The sequence below is a fragment of the Mauremys mutica genome, chromosome 2 (assembly GCF_020497125.1).
Source record: "Mauremys mutica isolate MM-2020 ecotype Southern chromosome 2, ASM2049712v1, whole genome shotgun sequence".
Lineage (NCBI taxonomy): Eukaryota > Metazoa > Chordata > Testudines > Geoemydidae > Mauremys > Mauremys mutica.
The window spans coordinates 244,064,064-244,082,138 of record NC_059073.1 but is presented as its reverse complement, the minus strand read 5'-3'; the positions used below and the strand labels follow the sequence as shown (position 1 = coordinate 244,082,138).

At 35.4% G+C, this 18,075-nt stretch overlaps 1 protein-coding gene across 8 annotated transcripts in view; it reads left to right on the top strand.

The window, feature by feature from the left end:
• PHF14 (PHD finger protein 14) overlaps positions 1 to 18,075 on the top strand; it is a 286,241-nt gene that overhangs the window by 179,308 nt on the left and 88,858 nt on the right. For 6 of the 8 annotated variants that reach the window (XM_045005266.1, XM_045005262.1, XM_045005263.1 and 3 more), the window contains exon 17: positions 14,326 to 14,443. In XM_045005266.1, the coding sequence (XP_044861201.1) occupies positions 14,326 to 14,443 (118 nt within the window). Of the gene's footprint in view, positions 1 to 3,559; positions 4,816 to 14,325; positions 14,444 to 15,819; positions 16,084 to 18,075 lie in introns of those variants that run through there. The other 2 variants (XM_045005268.1, XM_045005269.1) reach the window with 2 other exon arrangements.

Genomic DNA, 18,075 nt, shown 5'->3' with positions numbered 1-18,075 from the left:
AAGATCTGTCAGAGTAGAGTGCACCTTCTATGGACCTCATGCACAGACCCAGCTTAAATTTTGGATGTTCATTTAAAGGTTTTGTTGAAAAAAGTTAAGTTTGAAAGTATGTGTATCATTGGAATCTAGCTAATGCCCAAAAACGTCCTCTCTAACAAAATTCTACACCTCTTAAAAACAAGAGATTCCCACTATCAGTATCACTCACTATCGCCCCACTCAGTTTGCACTCCCCCCTTCCTCTTGTCTATACAAGCTATCAGCAAAAGAACTAATAAAAAGGGTCGGGGGTGCTTTCCCTGGAAAAATCTGACAATATCCCAGTCAATTCAATTTCCTGTATTTGAGAAGATTCAAGGTAATTTCAAGAGATTTTACACAAAAACTACATATTTTTTACCTGATTAGGGGAAGAGGGAGCTGATATGGACAGGGGTGTGTGTCTGTGTGGTGACAGTTTGTTTCTTTCTTCCCTTTTTCGCTGGACAGGAAGGAGAGAGAGACAGGGATTCAGCTTTTTCCTTTCTGCCATGGAGGGTGGGGCAAGTCAACAGGTTCCTTTAAAGGAACAGAGGTATATAGGGAACCTCCCTGGCTATAATACCTCTCCTCCCTCTTCCGCATCTTCCCCCCCCCCCCCCCAAAAAAAACCAAAAACAAAAAAACCCCACACTGCTCTTCTGGCCTGCTGTTGCCTCATCCACTGACTGGAAAGTGTGGGAAACTCGTATTTCCATTTCAGATTCTCCTGCCTAGCAAGTCCTCACTTCTCCAGGCACAGATGGAAATGTGAGTTCTGTGGCTAAATCCACCAGTCATCGTTGATAATCTCAACAAGGAGTAGATGGAAATGTATAGGGTGGCTAGATTAAGTAGGGCCCTTGAAGTGGAAGACAAGGATTTGAAGTTGATGTAGTAAGTGAGAGGAAGCCAGTGAGGGGACAAGAGAAAAGAACTAGTTGTTTGGATCAGTAAGGGTTGGGGATAGATGAAATGGAAAGGGGAAAGGCAAAGAAGAGTCATCACATCACTCGGTATCAGGGTTGTTTTAATCATAATTTAAATCAGCAAGCAGGAACCTGGATTTAAATCATCTTTTTTAATCATGTTTTGCATTTGTACTTTTGAATTATTTTCCTAAAGAAAGGATGATTCTCATTGGTGAGCAATCATTAAAATTGGTTGATTTGCTGCTAAATATAGCTTTTTACGCTAAATCTGGTGCCTTTTTTTGCTATCTATACCTATTAAAGCAGTGATAAACCTTAGCTTACATTTATTCAGATTCTTAATATTGATGTTTTTTCTTGTTAGAAAATGGTGAATGATACATTTCTTAGTAATAGATTATTATTAATTTTTATTTGTGATTTGTGTCAGTCTCTAGCTGGATATAAATTCAAATGCTACTTAAAATGCACAAAAACAGAATTTTAACATTTTTTAAAAATTAAACTAACTTAAATGTGCTGGATACATAAGAAAAAATATTTATCAAAACATGTTTTCCATTTAAAGCTAACTGATATATTAAACAAAGGGAGTATTATCTGTAGTTAGTTTATTGAACTGATTGTTTCTGGTCACTGTCTCTTTCAAGATTTTAGAACTAGTAGATTTTACCCCACACACACAGTGTTTGCTCATAAATTGGAAGAGGAGAAACAAGCTTTTCTGCTTTTTCAACTCCCAATTGGTTTCTTAACTTTTGAATGAATTAGTCATCGAACTGAACTAGTTGAATAAACTGAAATTAATAAAATATTCTGTCTGCACCTGCAGATGCTGAGTGCTAAGACAGCTTTTGAAAGCAGTAGCATCAACTCTAGTTCTTCCACCAAATCAATGGTCTGATTTTCTTTAAAACTTGGCAGCAACATACTGCTTAATATTTTTTTTGTATTTAATATAAATGATTTTAATAGATTATAATAATCTTATCCCTTAAGATAGGTTGTCACTTTTAAAATTTAATTTTAAATAGGTTTATTTTAAAAATTAATCTGCATTTAATTTATATTAAAATCTGATTTAAACAAAAATAAGCTGGTTTTTATTATTTTTAATTGTTGATTTTTATCCACCCTGTTTCTCATAAGCCGTGGACAAGAGTTTTAATAATAATGAACAGAAGAAATGTTTTGTGAGTTTCTACAAATCAGTAACGTTGATAATCAATTGCTATTTGTGGATAACGTGAGTTCTCATTAGTATGTTTGCTCTGTTATATTTTTTTGTCTTCCATTTACATGAATCAATTGTTGCTTGAGCTGCTTATATGTATAAGTAGCCGTTGTTTCCTTAAATAGCCTGTAGTAAATTAGGTGGAGGCTTTTTGATGTGAAAGAAATGTTGACATAGCCCAATTTTGGAAATACTGTAAATATTAAATTAGAGAGTAGGCAGCATAAAGCTTGTTTTTAAATGGAATAGTTTTCTTTGTTAATGTATATGTAACAAACATTCATTATGTTGCAGAATTGCTGTCTTGCTATTCCTAGGCATACGCTATTTATATCTTTCACCCTTTTAACAGTGTACATAGATTTTTAAAAAAAAAACATTTAAAATATACTTTCTTCATAGGCTTCCTGGACCTGCTCCGCAGATCCTTTAGACTTTAGAGTACTCCTTTAGTGGCCTTGGTTTGGCTTTACATCAGTACTGTATGATGTGCAGACTCGTTATTAAAACTTAATTCATTAAATAGTAAAACCATTGTGGCTCAGTGCAGCTAATTTAAGGATCTAACCATGTCTCAGTTCATCAAGATGAACGGAGAAGGGAAGAGTGAAGTGGATTTGCATATGTTACTCCCCTGCTCTTCAAAGGAATGGACCCCTAAATCCAACATTAAATGAACATTGGTGCTAGAAAACTGCAACACAATTCCTGTTATGTTTCTTTAAGTGGTAATTTTTCTTTGACACAATCGCATTTTTTACTCATTTTCCACTTAATTACTTATAATGTAAACTGTATTTTTTAAAAGAGATACTAAAAGTACTTTAAGTACCTCAAATTCCGAATAGAAAGCAATTATTTTTTAAAGAAAGGGTTTGTTCTGTCTTGAGAGTGGATGTTTAGTAAAAATTAAGTAAATAAGCCTATTTTCTGATACTTTTTCTATAAAACAAACATGCAGCTTCAACCGTGCACCCAAGAAGTGTAAGCATCTGGTTTATCTGCACACTGTGTCATGTATTATTGCTTAGAGTTCCACCTATGAGGATAATGCTATCTTGCATGTTCATGTTTGTCTGTCTTAACTAAGCCATTGCTTTTATGATCAAAAACCTATGCAGTCTTCTCTTCTTTTTGAACTGCACTGAGGAAAGAATAAAAAAGGATGCTACACTTAACCCAAGTCAGTTTGAAGTTTGGACTCTTAGAAAAGAAAAAGACTTATGTGTATGACATTACTCTTAAACCATCTATTTGGATCTGACCATACATATTATTTAAATCTATTGTGGTTTTAAAATGTTTCATAAGACACAGAGCAGAGCTGCTATGATCTTAAATGTTAATATTCTTTTCTTATCACTTTACTGTGTAGATACCCTTCATGAGACACAACTCTACCACAGCTCATCCTCGGAGGCAATCCTGGAAACCTCTTTTAGAAATGTGATTTTAAAATGTGGAAAACTCTCAATAGAGTACATAAAGTAAAGGAGAACAGCTATCTTGTCTTTTTCATAAGCTTATCGTGACAAAAAGTTGAGTTTGCTTGTCAGGTTTGGCTAGAATGTAATTGATTGGTTTGTTACTTGGACTGACAAGGCAGTTAATTTGCCTGCATTTTTTGCACTAATCAGGAACATTTGATATATCCATTGTTGGAAAATACCAGATAAATGTTGTGTCAGAATTGTCCTGTTAAGTAATGTCTTGTTCCCCTGTGCTTCCTTGACAAATGATGATATACAGTGCTTGGATTCATTGAAGAGTGACAGAAACCTATGGGACTTAAATACTGTGTGTTCCTCTGTGGTGGTATTGATTTCTTTTTAAAAAAGCAACGCTTTGCCATCAGTCTGCTGCTCTACTAATATGCAGTTTAATAAGAATATTCCTATATAAATACTGTGTTGTGGGATACGATAGAAGTTTATGTAAAAGGATTATTTCAGTACAGTGGCAATAACAGACCTGTAAAACACTTGACACTTTCTCATTTTGAAATAATAGCCTTGCTGCAGAAGAATTGATTTTGTGTTTATTAGCATGAACTAATTGTTTCCGCTTTCAAATGTTCAAGTGAACAGAAATGTATCCATGCTTTCTGGATCACTGCTGAGACAAACGGGAAAATTTGAACATTGTCTTATTTGGATTAATTTTGCTGTGGTGTTCAGGTCAAGGTATGTTTTGGTTTTTGATTTAGTTTTTTTCAATTTAAATATGAAACTGCTATATAAGTTGGGGATGAATGAAGAACTGATCACACAGCTTACCATCTGAAAGATCTTCATCTACGTCCATGTACCTCCAGATAGATACAGACATAATATTTTGGTCTACAAACTATGCTGATCAAGTTCTTAAATCTCCAGCAGCAGTATATAGACATCTCCATTGTTTCATCTTGAACTTGCTTGGGGAAAAAACTCTGTTCAAGTGTAACCATACTTGTAACTTTGCGACATATCTTGGAACTTCTTGATCTCTGGTGGGGTTTTTTGTCATCTATCAAGGTATATTTTTAGTTGAAAATAAATTTTAAACATAAAAGAAAAAAGATACATTCTGTATTAAGCGATAGGAGAAAAATACAAATTGGTGTATACTAATTTAAAAGTCATATCTTATTAGGGCATCTGATGTTTGGATATTATGTTCAATAAAATTAACTTGATGTGTCTAACAAGTTGTACTGTTTTGAAAAAAAAAAGTCAAAAGAGGATTTTCTTTTTAACATTTTATAAATGTTCTTTAGCCATAAGGCACACACAAAGCTCCTCCCAAGTGAAGAAATGTGTATTTCGGGAGTCCAGTTTTCAAGTCAGAAGGCCATTTTAGATAAGAGAGGAGGGAGTTTAGATTCAACTCTTGGAGAATTCAGAAACACAGGTGACTAGAGAAAATTACATCCAGCCATTATGTTAATAGAAAAAAAATTCATTGTGTATGATGCAGGCCATACTTAATGTCTGGCTAGGAATTACTAATGACTTTTTTTTAACATTATCTTACTAGAAAACCAAATGTACTGTGACATATGGTCAATAATTAGCCTTTGTGTTACCATCTCCAGTTTCTAGTACAGCATTCTTTTATTCTCTCTGAAGACATAATGTGACAGTGAGTGCCACTTCCCGGTTTTAATTTTTGCTACCTTAAATTTTCATTTGTTTAATAGTAGATTACTTAAATTTCTTAATCTGAGACGGTAAATTTTGTCTGTGTTTTTCCATTGATGCCCCTCCCCCCCAAAATGCATATTCAGTACTCTATTAAACCAATCATCCTCCACTGGTCCAGCATCGTCAGTACTATAGATACTCAGGTACATGTTTATGAAGTGACTGTTCTGTTAAGCATTATTTACTACCACCATTTTATAGCTAGCAAACACTGACCTTAACTGAAATATATGCTACAGTCTCACGTGGAATGACGAAAGTATTGGTGATTAGCAAACATGAAAACATTAGAATAATGACTTTTCTTGTCAGCTGTGTTGTGTGGGGGCTTTATTTTGGTAGGGTGTACAACTCTCTCTCATGTAGTGAATTATTTCATTTGCCTTTCCTCTCTGGAAACCCAGGTAAAATATTGTATATTTCATATCTTGAAATGTTCAGTGGTGATCTTCTAATCCTTAATGGGCACTTACAGTAGTTCACAACCACCAGGCAATTGAGTACAATTGATTACAGTAGTTTGAACTCCTCCAGAAGTCTGGGCATTTCAGTAGTGTGGATGTTACAGGTTAGGACCAGGAGAAGTAATTTAGTACAGTACCTGCTCATAGTTTGTCTGTAACAAACAAGAGTTTCCAGAGTCTAATTTTAAGGGATAGAAAACAAACAAAAATACAACCACCCTTTCCTCTGTCTTCCAGAAGGTAAAATATGTAGTATGTATCTTTCTAGCACCCTGTCTGTATAGAACTACTCAATCTAGATTAAAAATAATATAAAAGCAGGTCATATACAGTAGGTATATATTATATACAGTTTATAACCCCAGTATGTTTGAGACACACACGCTCGTAGAGAGAGACATACACTGTATCTATGCATTTAAGTCCCCTTGTGTGTGCATGTACTTATGGAATTCCCTATATAATTTGTTTTGGGAACCCATAGTGTGTTGCACAGTTTATGATTTACCACAGCTGCCTCATAACAAAAGTGAACACACACTTCTGCCCTAGAAGGATGCTATTAACTTGCATTTATGTTGAAGCAGGTTTTCTGCTAATATTTCTACATTTTAATTTGTAAATTCTTTTTAATAGTTTCTTTGAGTTCATTTATTTCATAGAGCAGACAAGATTTTTGTGTCCCTGACCGTTTAGGAAGTCTTACATTATAAATATACAAAATATATCTTTCCAAAATTGTGTGAAGGTAGTCAATGCATGATTTTTCTTTGCCTCTAGATGTATAGTTTTAAAATGCGTAGTTATAAACACAACTTTTTTTTTTAAGTGGAATTGACTATACAAATGCGTGATAGATGTAGGCTTGTTTTCTATTTACTCCTATATGGTATAGATAATTGACAGTTGTATAGCTCTTAAACACCATTGTGATAGGCACCTTAAAAAGAACCAAAATAGATACCTTAAGTGTGTTGTGATAGTTTGAAATACTGTGTAGACAGAAAGTTATGTATACCTTTTTCATCTTAAATTGAAATTACTGCCAAAAGTTCAGAGCCTTTAGCAATCCATGGTGATATGTTTGGTGTGTGTGGGTGAGGATGGGTGTACAGGTTAGACTTCAAGGCACTTTGGACACCACATTTCCTTTACACTGGGACAGTAGCGGGAGAGGGGCAGGTGATGTAAAGCTAGCTGTGCTAGTTTTACACCATTCAGGGATTACTCTAAACCAGGGCAATACCCAGCTGCCTAATTGGGGCAGGTTTCTGCCTGACCACTACAAAGGAGGCCAAGGGATGCTGAGGATATGGCCTATATACTTTCAGTTGGAGTTATGTAATCTATCTTTTCTTTTCTTTTTTTCTTCTTTTTTTGTTTGACCCATAATTTGTATTAATTTAAAGAAGGGCATGTTACCCAAACCTACAGATCACATCAAAACGAAAGTAACTTTCATTGGAACCCATGAAGTAGGGTTGCATGATTATGCAATATAATGATTATGGAATGCGGGCACTGAAAATATTTCCACATTTTTCAGTAGATGCCTGGGGGATGGTTGTCTAAAGAGCAGAATGTCCAATGAGTATTGCATGACGAAAGTATTTTATTTTTTCTCCGAGTCCATTTTTGGATAAGGAAAATGAAAACATACGTCTTGATAGTGCAATCTAGAAGGTACTATCCTTTCACCTCTGGATCCTGAGTTCAACTTCAGCTTTAGATAAGTGAAAAACTGTGAGTTTTAGTTTAGTCTCTGTGCACATCACAAACGTAGTACACATGTTCACATTTGAGCCTCTACTCAGGAGAGGTCTAGCAGTGTTGGGCAGGCATGGATTTAAGGATAAACATTGAGTCAGCAAGCCGGAGAGCCTAGTGTGTGAGGAAGGAGGTTTGTCCTTCACAGTGTATGTAGTATTAGGAACACCTAATTAGGAGATGGGGCCAGAATAATTCAATGCAGAGGGAAACCCAGGTAGCATAGTGTGACAGTTAAATACACCCCTGGTGTTGGAATTGCAGGAGTGTTGTAGTTCTGAACTGATGGGTGGTGGAGTGAAAGTACAGCTCAGGCTGGTCATTTATTTGACAGTTTATTGTTTGTAAAATTCTAGACTGAATCTATTGGAATTTTGCCTGAGAAACAACTGTATGATAGGCCCCCTCTAACACAAAAGATTTGTCTCGTGCTCTAGCAATGTTGTATATCCTCCCATAAAATAGATTTACCCTCAGAGATGAAAATTTTATATATATATAATGTCTAAAGTTAATTGTGATTTTTTTTTTTAACGTGGTACCCTTTTGCATGACATTGTTGAAAATCTGCAGTGGTGTGTGCTTTTAAGTAAGAGAGATTTTCTGTAGTCTCTGAAGCATATACGTGAAGTTGAATTTAAAGATTAGCTTATTAATGTTGTGTTTCAGGGACTTGTAGGTAATTACTTTTACAGCTATAGATGGGCACTGCTGACTTATGAATGCAAAATAGGTTTTCTTACTCTGCCTGAGTCAGCTCTTTGTAAATTTATATGATATTAACTGTGGTGACTTACAAATGTGTCTGTAATGGGTATGCCTTGCATCCACTGTTCCTTTGTAAAAGCACAGGTCTTTTTCCCTACTACTCACTCTAAGACTTCTGCAGGCCAGCTGATAAGATTCCCTCCTGTGCAGGTAGATGCGATGTAATGAAATTGGATGTGCGTGCTGAGCTTTGTAAATAAAATGAGATTGACCCCCAGCCATTATCTCATTTATCTGATTTACATTGTAAAATCAGGATCTACACTATTGATTAGAGCATAATTAGTTAATTATGAAGAGGAAAAATACAGAGTTATGTGGAGCTTGAACACAGCAGGCTATACTGCTCAAAAAATTCCAAGGGCATGAGCAGATGGAGATCACTTTAATAAAGAACAAAGCATACGTGTTTCAGGTATGGAACTGTCTAATCAACCTCTTGCTGTGAGGAGATTCTTGACCTCCATTCTATATTTTTTACACATGAACAATATTTCCTTTCAATTGTTACCATTTCCTTTATTATTTAACTTATTAATCTAACTACTACAAATTTTCACCTTCCTTCCTCAGTTTATCTACCGTATTTTCTCCATGTAAAATTAGAAAATTAATTACCTGCCTTCCTTTTCGGAATGGAAAACAAAGCACTTCCTAATTTTGTTATGTAACATGATTTGAATCTTGTTAAAGGCATTGACAATAATATGCAGCACCATATCAGTTAAAGCTTTTTTAACATCAGGAGCTTGTTTTTTAGCCTACCCTTAAAGGATCTCCATTTTTTGTTTTCACAACGTTCTGGGTACAACTCTTAGACCCTGAGACACCTTTGTACTTAATTGCACCCGTAGATCACGTACTTTGGCATATAATGGCCAGTAAATTATCCTCAAATAGTGGGGGATGAAAATTTGGGTGCCCATTTTAGAAAATTTGATCGTTGATGCACATGGTTAATATTTTGTCTAAACTTAGCAGTGCCCAACCTTATTACAAGGAGGGCCACATAAACCTAGGCACAAGCTTGTGTGAACCAAATAGATTTCTGTATATTTTAATAAGATTTGAAGTCACCTGTATTGATTTATATTTTAAGTTTAGCTTGTTTCGTATGTGTTTATATAGGTTGTTTCTAAGTACAGTGTTATCTATTTACACACTTGTGTAAACTAAAATGATGTAAAGATGACAAAACGCTAATGAATCAATCATTAATATATTGTGTTGAAGAATGCCCTGGACCTTATGACATGCTCTGGTGGGCCATAGGTTGGACACCCCGGTCTAAACTATGGAGAATATACATAGCTAAACCAATATTATACATATATAGAAAGCAGCATGTGCTAGCCAGCTTGTTTATAACCCTAGCAGAGAAGCCAAGTACATAACTATCTAGTCACCTCTAGAAGAGTTCTCACAAGATCATGTCTGAGGCACATTTGTCCGGGGAGTGTAGGGAAGCGTGCACTGTTGGTTTCTATGCTTCACCTGTTCTGTGAACACGACTACTGCAAAGTTCCGGGACTATTAACTTGTCATCTTTCACAACCAACAGTTTTAACATCAGGAGCTTGTTTTTTAGCCTACCCTTAAAGGATCTCCATTTTTTGTTTTCACAACGTTCTGGGTACAACTCTTAGACCACTGAGATGCTTTTAAAAAAGTTTTAAAGTCATGTTATAGTTTGTTTAGGTTCTGTTTCTGGATCTGACAGTATGTTTTCCAACTCCTCATTTGACTAGGACCCTAGACCATAGTATATAGTTCATATTGCAGACCTTAATACTCATTTTGCCAGTTGTCTTTGTAAGCTAACTGACAGGCATATGATAACTGACCAGGTTTCCTCCAGTGCTGGTGCCAATGCTAGACTATAATTCATCAAGGAGGAACAAGTGTATTCTTTACAGAGTTGAAATGTGTGTGAGCTGTCCCTTTTTCTCCAAGAATTTGAAGCTCAATCACCAAAAAATGTATCACACAACAGTGCTGCCAGGCAGATGGTCCAGTAGTAAAATATTCTAATTAGTAGATCTTTTATTTTATCAGAAAGGTGGCAGAAATGTATTCTGTATCCTACCATCTCACCATATTAACATTGGTAGAGTCTAGTCCAGCTTCTATAGAAGTCAATGGTCAAATTCCCATTGGAATCAATGGAAAGGATATTGGGATAATCACAGTTTTGTGCCTAGAAGATCATCTTTTTTTAAACAGCTAAATTTATTTTAATTTACCTATCATTGCACAGTACATTTATCATTTTACTATGCTTTTTTCACTAAGGGAGCTCTTTTATATTCATATTTTTAAAATATCAAATTTAGGTTCTACTGTACCAGAATATATTTTTTATAAAAAACAATATAAAAGCAATGTTTCACAATTTATGGTAATCGTTTTGTAAATATGCATCACATGATACTTTCACATTTGAACGGTGTGTGGTATAGGAGGATGATTTTATTATCCACATGCTCTCACTAGTTTTTTATATATATTTAAATAAAAAAACAAACACTTAGTCGCTGGAAACTTTTTTATATTGAAGTTTTTAATTTACTATATACATACACAAGAAAAACATGAGAATATTGTTTTTTACAGACAAAATAAATTGATTTGAAAAGAAAATTCAATTGAATACAAGAACAAAACTTGGCTTTAGGATCATGCAACCTGTATCGTTTCTCATAATGTTATAGTCATTTCAACCCAACTTATGTAGATTTACTGAATGACTTTTGAAACATGGCTTAAAGTAAAATCAAAATACTGGGCATTCTGGATGAAAGATGTTTTCCCTCTGTCCAAATTAGAGATTTTAAAGCATGATTTTGAAAAGGAAAGATTGTTTTCTTTTAAATAGAACATTTCTGTTACAACTAGTCTCCCATTATGCTGTGCTATTACAAACAGTCTGCCAACAGAATCTGTGTAGGTTGTGCTGAAATGACTAATATTCTGACATTTGTAGATTTTAGGATCCAATAGAGTACTTTTGAAATGTGTTTATTGAATTAGTTGAAAATAAGTCTGATAAAATATAATTTACATATTGGAAGATCTCTAAATGTTTGACAGAAAGGAGGAGTTCAGTTAGAATACTTGTGTGTTGGCACTGCTCACAAGTGTAAGGGTTTCCAAGATAAACTTCAAGACATTTCTGTGAAATAGATTAGGAATAGTACACTTCTTTTCAAATGCAGAAACTGAGGCACAAGGAGGTTAAGTGACTTATCAAAGGTCACACAAATCATTTGCAAAGCCAGGAAAAGGATTCAGGAGTCCAGGCTCTTATATTCCCATCTTTCCTCATTAACAATCCTGCCCCCCTTCTATTTATTTATTTATTTAGTAATATGCCTTTGCAAGATTTTTTTAACTGTTTATATTTCTAGTTATGCTACTAATAATTATCTATCCATTGACTTAAAAAAATGGTGACAACATGGTTATAATTACACTGCTCTTAATATCTTTTATTATGGAATTGATTTTAAAAGCCCTGTTAAGTTTATATTTTCTTTTGTAGTCATAGGGCTTATACTACAATCAGGCAAAGATACACTTTAACATAACAAGTGCTATGCAGGGTACAGTTTTCATTATGATGTATGCCAATGTAAAAATAACTTTTGGGCCCAGTCTTGCATTCCTTAAGCAGGGGGATGGGATAGCTCAGTGGTTTTCGGTGCTGGGGCCGGTTTTGTTCAATATCTTCATTAACGATCTGGAGGATGGTGTGGACTGCACCCTTAGCAAGTTTGCAGATGACACTAAACTGGGAGGAGTGGTTGATACGCTGGAGGGTAGGGATAGGATACAGAGGGACCTAGACAAATTAGAGGATTGGGCCAAAAGAAATATGATGAGGTTCAACAAGGACAAGTGCAGAGTCCTGCACTTAGGACGGAAGAATCCCATGCACTGCTACAGACTAGGGACCGAATGGCTGGGCAGCAGTTCTGCAGAAAAGGACCTAGGGGTTATGGTGGACAAAAAGCTGAATATGAGTCAACAGTGTGCCCTTGTTGCCAAGAAGGCTAATGGCATTTTGGGTTGTATAAGTAGGGGCATTTCCAGCAGATCAAGGGATGTGATCATTCCCCTCTATTCAGCACTGGTGAGGCCTCATTTGGAGTACTGTGTCCAGTTTTGGGCCCCACACTACAAGAAGGATGTGGATAAATTGGAGAGAGTCCAGCGGAGGGCAACAAAAATGATTAGGGGGCTGGAGCACATGACTTATGAGGAGAGGCTGAGGGAACTGGGATTGTTTAGTCTGCAGAAGAGAAGAATGGGGGGATTTGATAGCTGCTTTCAACTACCTGAAAGGGGGTTCCAAAGAGGATGGACCTAGACTGTTCTCAGTGGTAGAAGATGACAGAACAAGGAGTAATGGTCTCAAGTTGCAGAGAGGGAGGTTTAGGTTGGATATTAGGAAAAACTTTTTCACTAGTAGGGTGGTGAAGAACTGGAATGGGTTACCTAGGGAGGTAGTGGAATCTCCTTCCTTAGAGGTTTTTAAGGTCAGGCTTGACAAAGCCCTGGCTGGGATGATTTAGTTGGGTTTGGTCCTGCTTTGAACAGGGGGTTGGACTAGATGACCTCCTGAGGTCCCTTCCAACCCTGAGATTCTATGATTCTGTGAAAACTCTCGTTAGTGCCGAGTGTCCATATGGAAGTAGGCAATACTTAAAAAGGCATTACTAATAAAGGATCTTGGAGGAACAGAGATTTCACCTGTACCAGTGATCATGCTCTATATGACTACATAAAAAAGGAGACAATTCCAGAATGTGCACCCTCTGCAGTAATGCTAGAAAAATACTTGTTTAGGTTAACCAAATACTATCCCAAACTGGTTATATTTTTATATGAAGTTTTCCTTTCAAATATTTTAGTGCATTCCTTTTGTTTAATCCTCTTTTTATTATGTGCTTTGTGTACTGTGCCTTTTATGTTTTAAAAAAATAATTCTGCATCTTCACCTTGCTGCAGTTTGGGGGTTTCTTAAATTTGCTTTGCTGGCTTCTTATTTGTGGATTTCCTGGCTTATGAGGCTTTAATTCAAACATTATTTAAATGGAATAAATAAAAATAATCTGACAAAATTAGTTTTCAAAAAGCTTTCCCTTTTGAACAAAAGATCATAGGGTGTATGCAAAAAAGTGATGAAGACAACCACTTCAATAAGATGTATGAATCTCCATTATTTGCTGTTAAATTCTTTTTTCTTTTTGAGCATATTGTTGTACTGTCTGATGTAAGACTCCCTTCATTAAGCACTGCAGTATAGGAAATGCTTCTTCAGTGGCAGTAAGACTAAGAATGTCTGAAAAAAGAATAGTTATGTTAGATGTTTCAGACTGTTGTCTATGGGGTGTACCTGGCACAAAACATTATAAAAAAGCTTGTTGATAAACTTAGAATTATGATGTGTACAGGGTACACTTTTTGTCTGTTATAAATGAAAGATGACAGCAAAATGTTTTAACTGAATGACCTTTTCAAATTCATACTAAAAGAATCTCACATTATTGAATATTTTGTGCAGATTGTATTTATTGGTTACAAAGTCACTATTTAAAAAATCATGCATGCACTTGTAAACATGTTTGAATTACTAAATATGTTGGGAGACATTATGGGAGATCCATAATGCAAAAAGTTCTGTTAGCTGGAAAGTGTACTAAATTCTGCAAATTGTAAATATACAGAAAATACATAGCTGCCTGCTGCATGAGAATATTCCAAATTAAATAGAAACATACTTGAAATGTGTGAGTGTACATGTAAATCACCCTTCCTGAAAATGTCTGTTTTAATCCAACTAATGATTCAGAGATTTGGGGGTAAGTTTTCCATGGGGTGAACTATCCCAAAGTGCTTATAGAGTGGCTTGATTTTATTTATGAAGAAACACAATATACCTGTTTCTCCTGCAGGTGTGATGAATGCAGGCTCTGCTACCATTTTGGTTGTCTGGAACCTCCTTTGAAAAAATCTCCAAAACAGACAGGCTATGGATGGATTTGTCAAGAGTGTGATTCTACTTCCTCTAAAGTAAGTTAATTCATTCTGTGAAAACTCAGAGGAGGAGTTCTGGTTTTGCATAGCCTTTTTAAGCAAATCATTGCATAGTTTCTCATCTTGAGTTTGTGTTTGAACACTTTGCATAGATCTGCATTGGGAAACAGACATTTAATTATACACAGTTAAAGGTTACACTGCAAGGATTTCATCTTGGCTTTAACTGAAGGAGAGAAAAATGCAAAATGGAAATTGTGTTCATTGGCTCATAAAGGGGAGTTTATTATTCCTCTTAAATATTTTCTTCTTATATTATGGTGGTGACCCCCAAATATATAAGCCCAAAGTATTAAGTTAAAATGCCATATCATTCTTTGCCCCATTATAAGCAGTCAGATATTTTAATATTTTAATAATGTAAACCTTAATCTGTGAAGGCATGGTTAATAGTAAATTCATTTAAAAATGTATTTATAAAAGATTTGAAAGTCTACATTTTTTATTTTTGTTTTTTCCAATGTAAATCAATTGTGAGGGACATTATTACGTTAGCATGAAGGATATTTGTAAGGTATAACATTCTAAATTTGTTTGAACTTAAAATTCTCACTTCTAAAACATTGTTATATTAATGCTAACCAACATAGGATTTTTTTGTTGGGTTTGGTTTAGTTTATTAACATTTTCCTGAACACTACTTTCTTTAGTGTTGGCATGGTTGCGAAAACCCTCTGGATGCTTTAAAGAGACACTGTCGTCATCTTGATTTTTTGTAAAGTTACTAATTTAAAAAATATCAATTTTCTGATAGGGCATCATTAAAATAAGAGCTTTTTAAAAAATCAGTTAAATTTCATAAGCTTTTCTGCTACCTGTTGTTGCTTATTAGGGTATTTTTGGGAAGAGATAAAGTGACTGAATAACTGATTACATAGGGAAATGGACTATAAAGAAAATGCTATCAAACACTCAAAGTTAACAAACAGAAAAAATAGAGGATCTTTTTTCTACTAACTTCTTTAGCTCCTAATAATCTTTCCTAGGTGTACAGTTATTTATAACTAAAGTAGATATGGTACCAAGTATCAGAGGAGTAGCTGTGTTCGTCTGTATCCACAAAAACAACGAGGAGTCCGGTGGCATCTTAAAGACTAAGATTTATTTGGGCATAAGCTTTCATGGGTAAAAAAACCCCTCTTCTTCAGATGAAGTGGGTTTTTTACCCTCAAAATCTTATGCCCAAATAAATCTGTTAGTCTTTAAAATGCCACCAGGCTCCTTTTTGTTTTTAAAGTAGATATAAAATTTTTTAGGCAGAAATACGATTTTCAAGTTCCTGGTGTCCTTTTACAATTGGAAAAATAAAATACTCTGCTTTGCTGGGAGTTAATCAAATCATTCTTCCTCAGGAAGATACAAAGATGGACATTGGAAATTAGCTGTCAACTATAGTTTGGACATCAAGCAGTCTTTCTTGAATACCACTTAAATACAATGGTCACTACTGGAGTGAATTATAATTGATATTGAATTCCTGTCACCTCTTAAACCAAAAGGGTTTCTTTATAACATTAGTTAAAATGCTCTTCCTGCTATTTTTTCAGTGTTTTTTCAAAAGGGCACTTTTTGAAACTCCAAATGTGTATTTGGCCTAGCTGGCCAAACTACACAGATAAAATGCTATGCTTGCTGAATAATTTACCATGAAAATTAATTCAACATTATTTAATTTTCTGTAAAGTGTGTTAATTTTTAGATATTTTGATGTAAGATGAAATGTTTTAAAAAAATAAAATTGAATTTACAAGCTACCGTGACCACCGATATTTACTGTACTTATGTTAAGGATGACTTCACATTTTAAAATATACCAAACAAGATGTTTATCACTGAGACTGATTTTCATTTTTAATTTATAAAAACTCATTCTTAAAATTAATATTTAACAATTAAGTCTGATTTATTGCACTATTTTAAACATAGCCAATTTTAATTATATTTGAATGAGAAAATGATAAATATGATAGGTACTGAGAAAGTTGTCTTATGGGGACTCCTTGTGGCTTTGTTTAGTTACTTAACAAATAATTTTTTCTTGCAAAGCAGTTTAAAGAAACTATTGAAAAAAAGCTATGTTGCTATCCATATTAAGAGATGTCTTTATTTTTAGCATACCATATTTTTCTGTAATCTTTTATTCTACATTGTGTCTAACAAGATCATGTTAGCTGAATTAAAAGGCTTAATGTTTTCTTTCTTTTCCAATTTCAGTCTGTTGTCTTGTTTTATCGTATATAATTTACACATAATACCCTGCATATATTTCAACAGCCAATAAATACTTATGAATTCTAGAGCTTTTTCTCCCGCAATAAAGAGGTGGTCCTTTAGGGCTGAATATAAGTCCATTAGGCAGGAACAGTGTAAGGAATCTGGCATTGTTTGCTGCACTCTGTCTGACCTATGGATGAATAGCAGACTTTAGCCACAAGCATTTTCAATCTCTCACTCAACCACTAAATCCAATTTTTGGTATGTCACAACAAAGTTTCCTGTAAGGATTACAGCAGTGAAATAGGATTGCATGTTTCAGCATTTGCCAAGAAGACAATAATGCAGTCTCCTTCCCTTCAGTGGAGAAATCAGACTTTATAAAGTAATAAAGGAAATTTAATTTATTCCCTTTGCTATTCATCTGTTTAAATCCAATTTAAATAATCACTATAGTATGAATGTTAATGCAGATAAATACATTTTAACTTTTCGTAGAGAGCGAGTGTTTAAGTGTATTGGCCCTAGAAAAAAATTGGATAAATAGATTATGTGGTACTTATTGATTCAATAAAAAGTGAAGTTATAATATACAAGGTTTTGTATAATGATTTTATTGTCCTAATAAAAGGTGATTACATTATCTACCTTTATAATTATAGTTCTTCTTTGAGTGCTTGCTCATGTCGATTCCATTGTAGGTGTGTGCAATCTCACGTGCGTGGCCATCAGAGACTTTTGCCTTAGCAGTACCTGGAGGGCTGGCTGTGGCACCCTCTGGAGTGCTGCGCTCATAGTGCAGTATATCAGGTGCCACCGGCCCTCCGCCCTCTCAGTTCCTTCTTACCACCCGTGGTGGTCAGCGGGAGCACATCTGCCCCTTGCTTTGCAAGTGATTAGCGGTTTCTCATCTAGCTTAGCCTTGTGCTTTACCTGTAAATAGTTTAATTGTTGTTTGTTAGTTCTTAAGTACCTGTTAAGTGTTAGTTACCTAGTGTCCCAGTGGGTCTCCGGGTTTCAAGCCCTGATCTTCCTGTAACAGGCCTATGCTTGTTAGTGATCCTCACGAGAGTTGTCTACAGTGCCCTGGGGAAACCCGTATAAAGGAGCACTATTGCATCTGCTAGAACTTTCATCTGCGGGACACCATCTCGAGGCCCTCCTGATGCAGGTTGCCCTGCACCCAGCTTCAGAGCCATCCTGGCCTGAACCGGCACCCAGCACTTCAACTTCAGTGTGTAGCACATCTCCGGCAATCCCTGTCGCCAGTGCCAAAGAAAAAGACTAAGAAGGTGGCACCAACCAAGCCCGACCAAGGGTCTTTGGGCAAAGGACACCGCTCGGGCCTTACGCCCACTCCTTGCCCGCTAATGGTTGGCCGATGAGATTGCAGA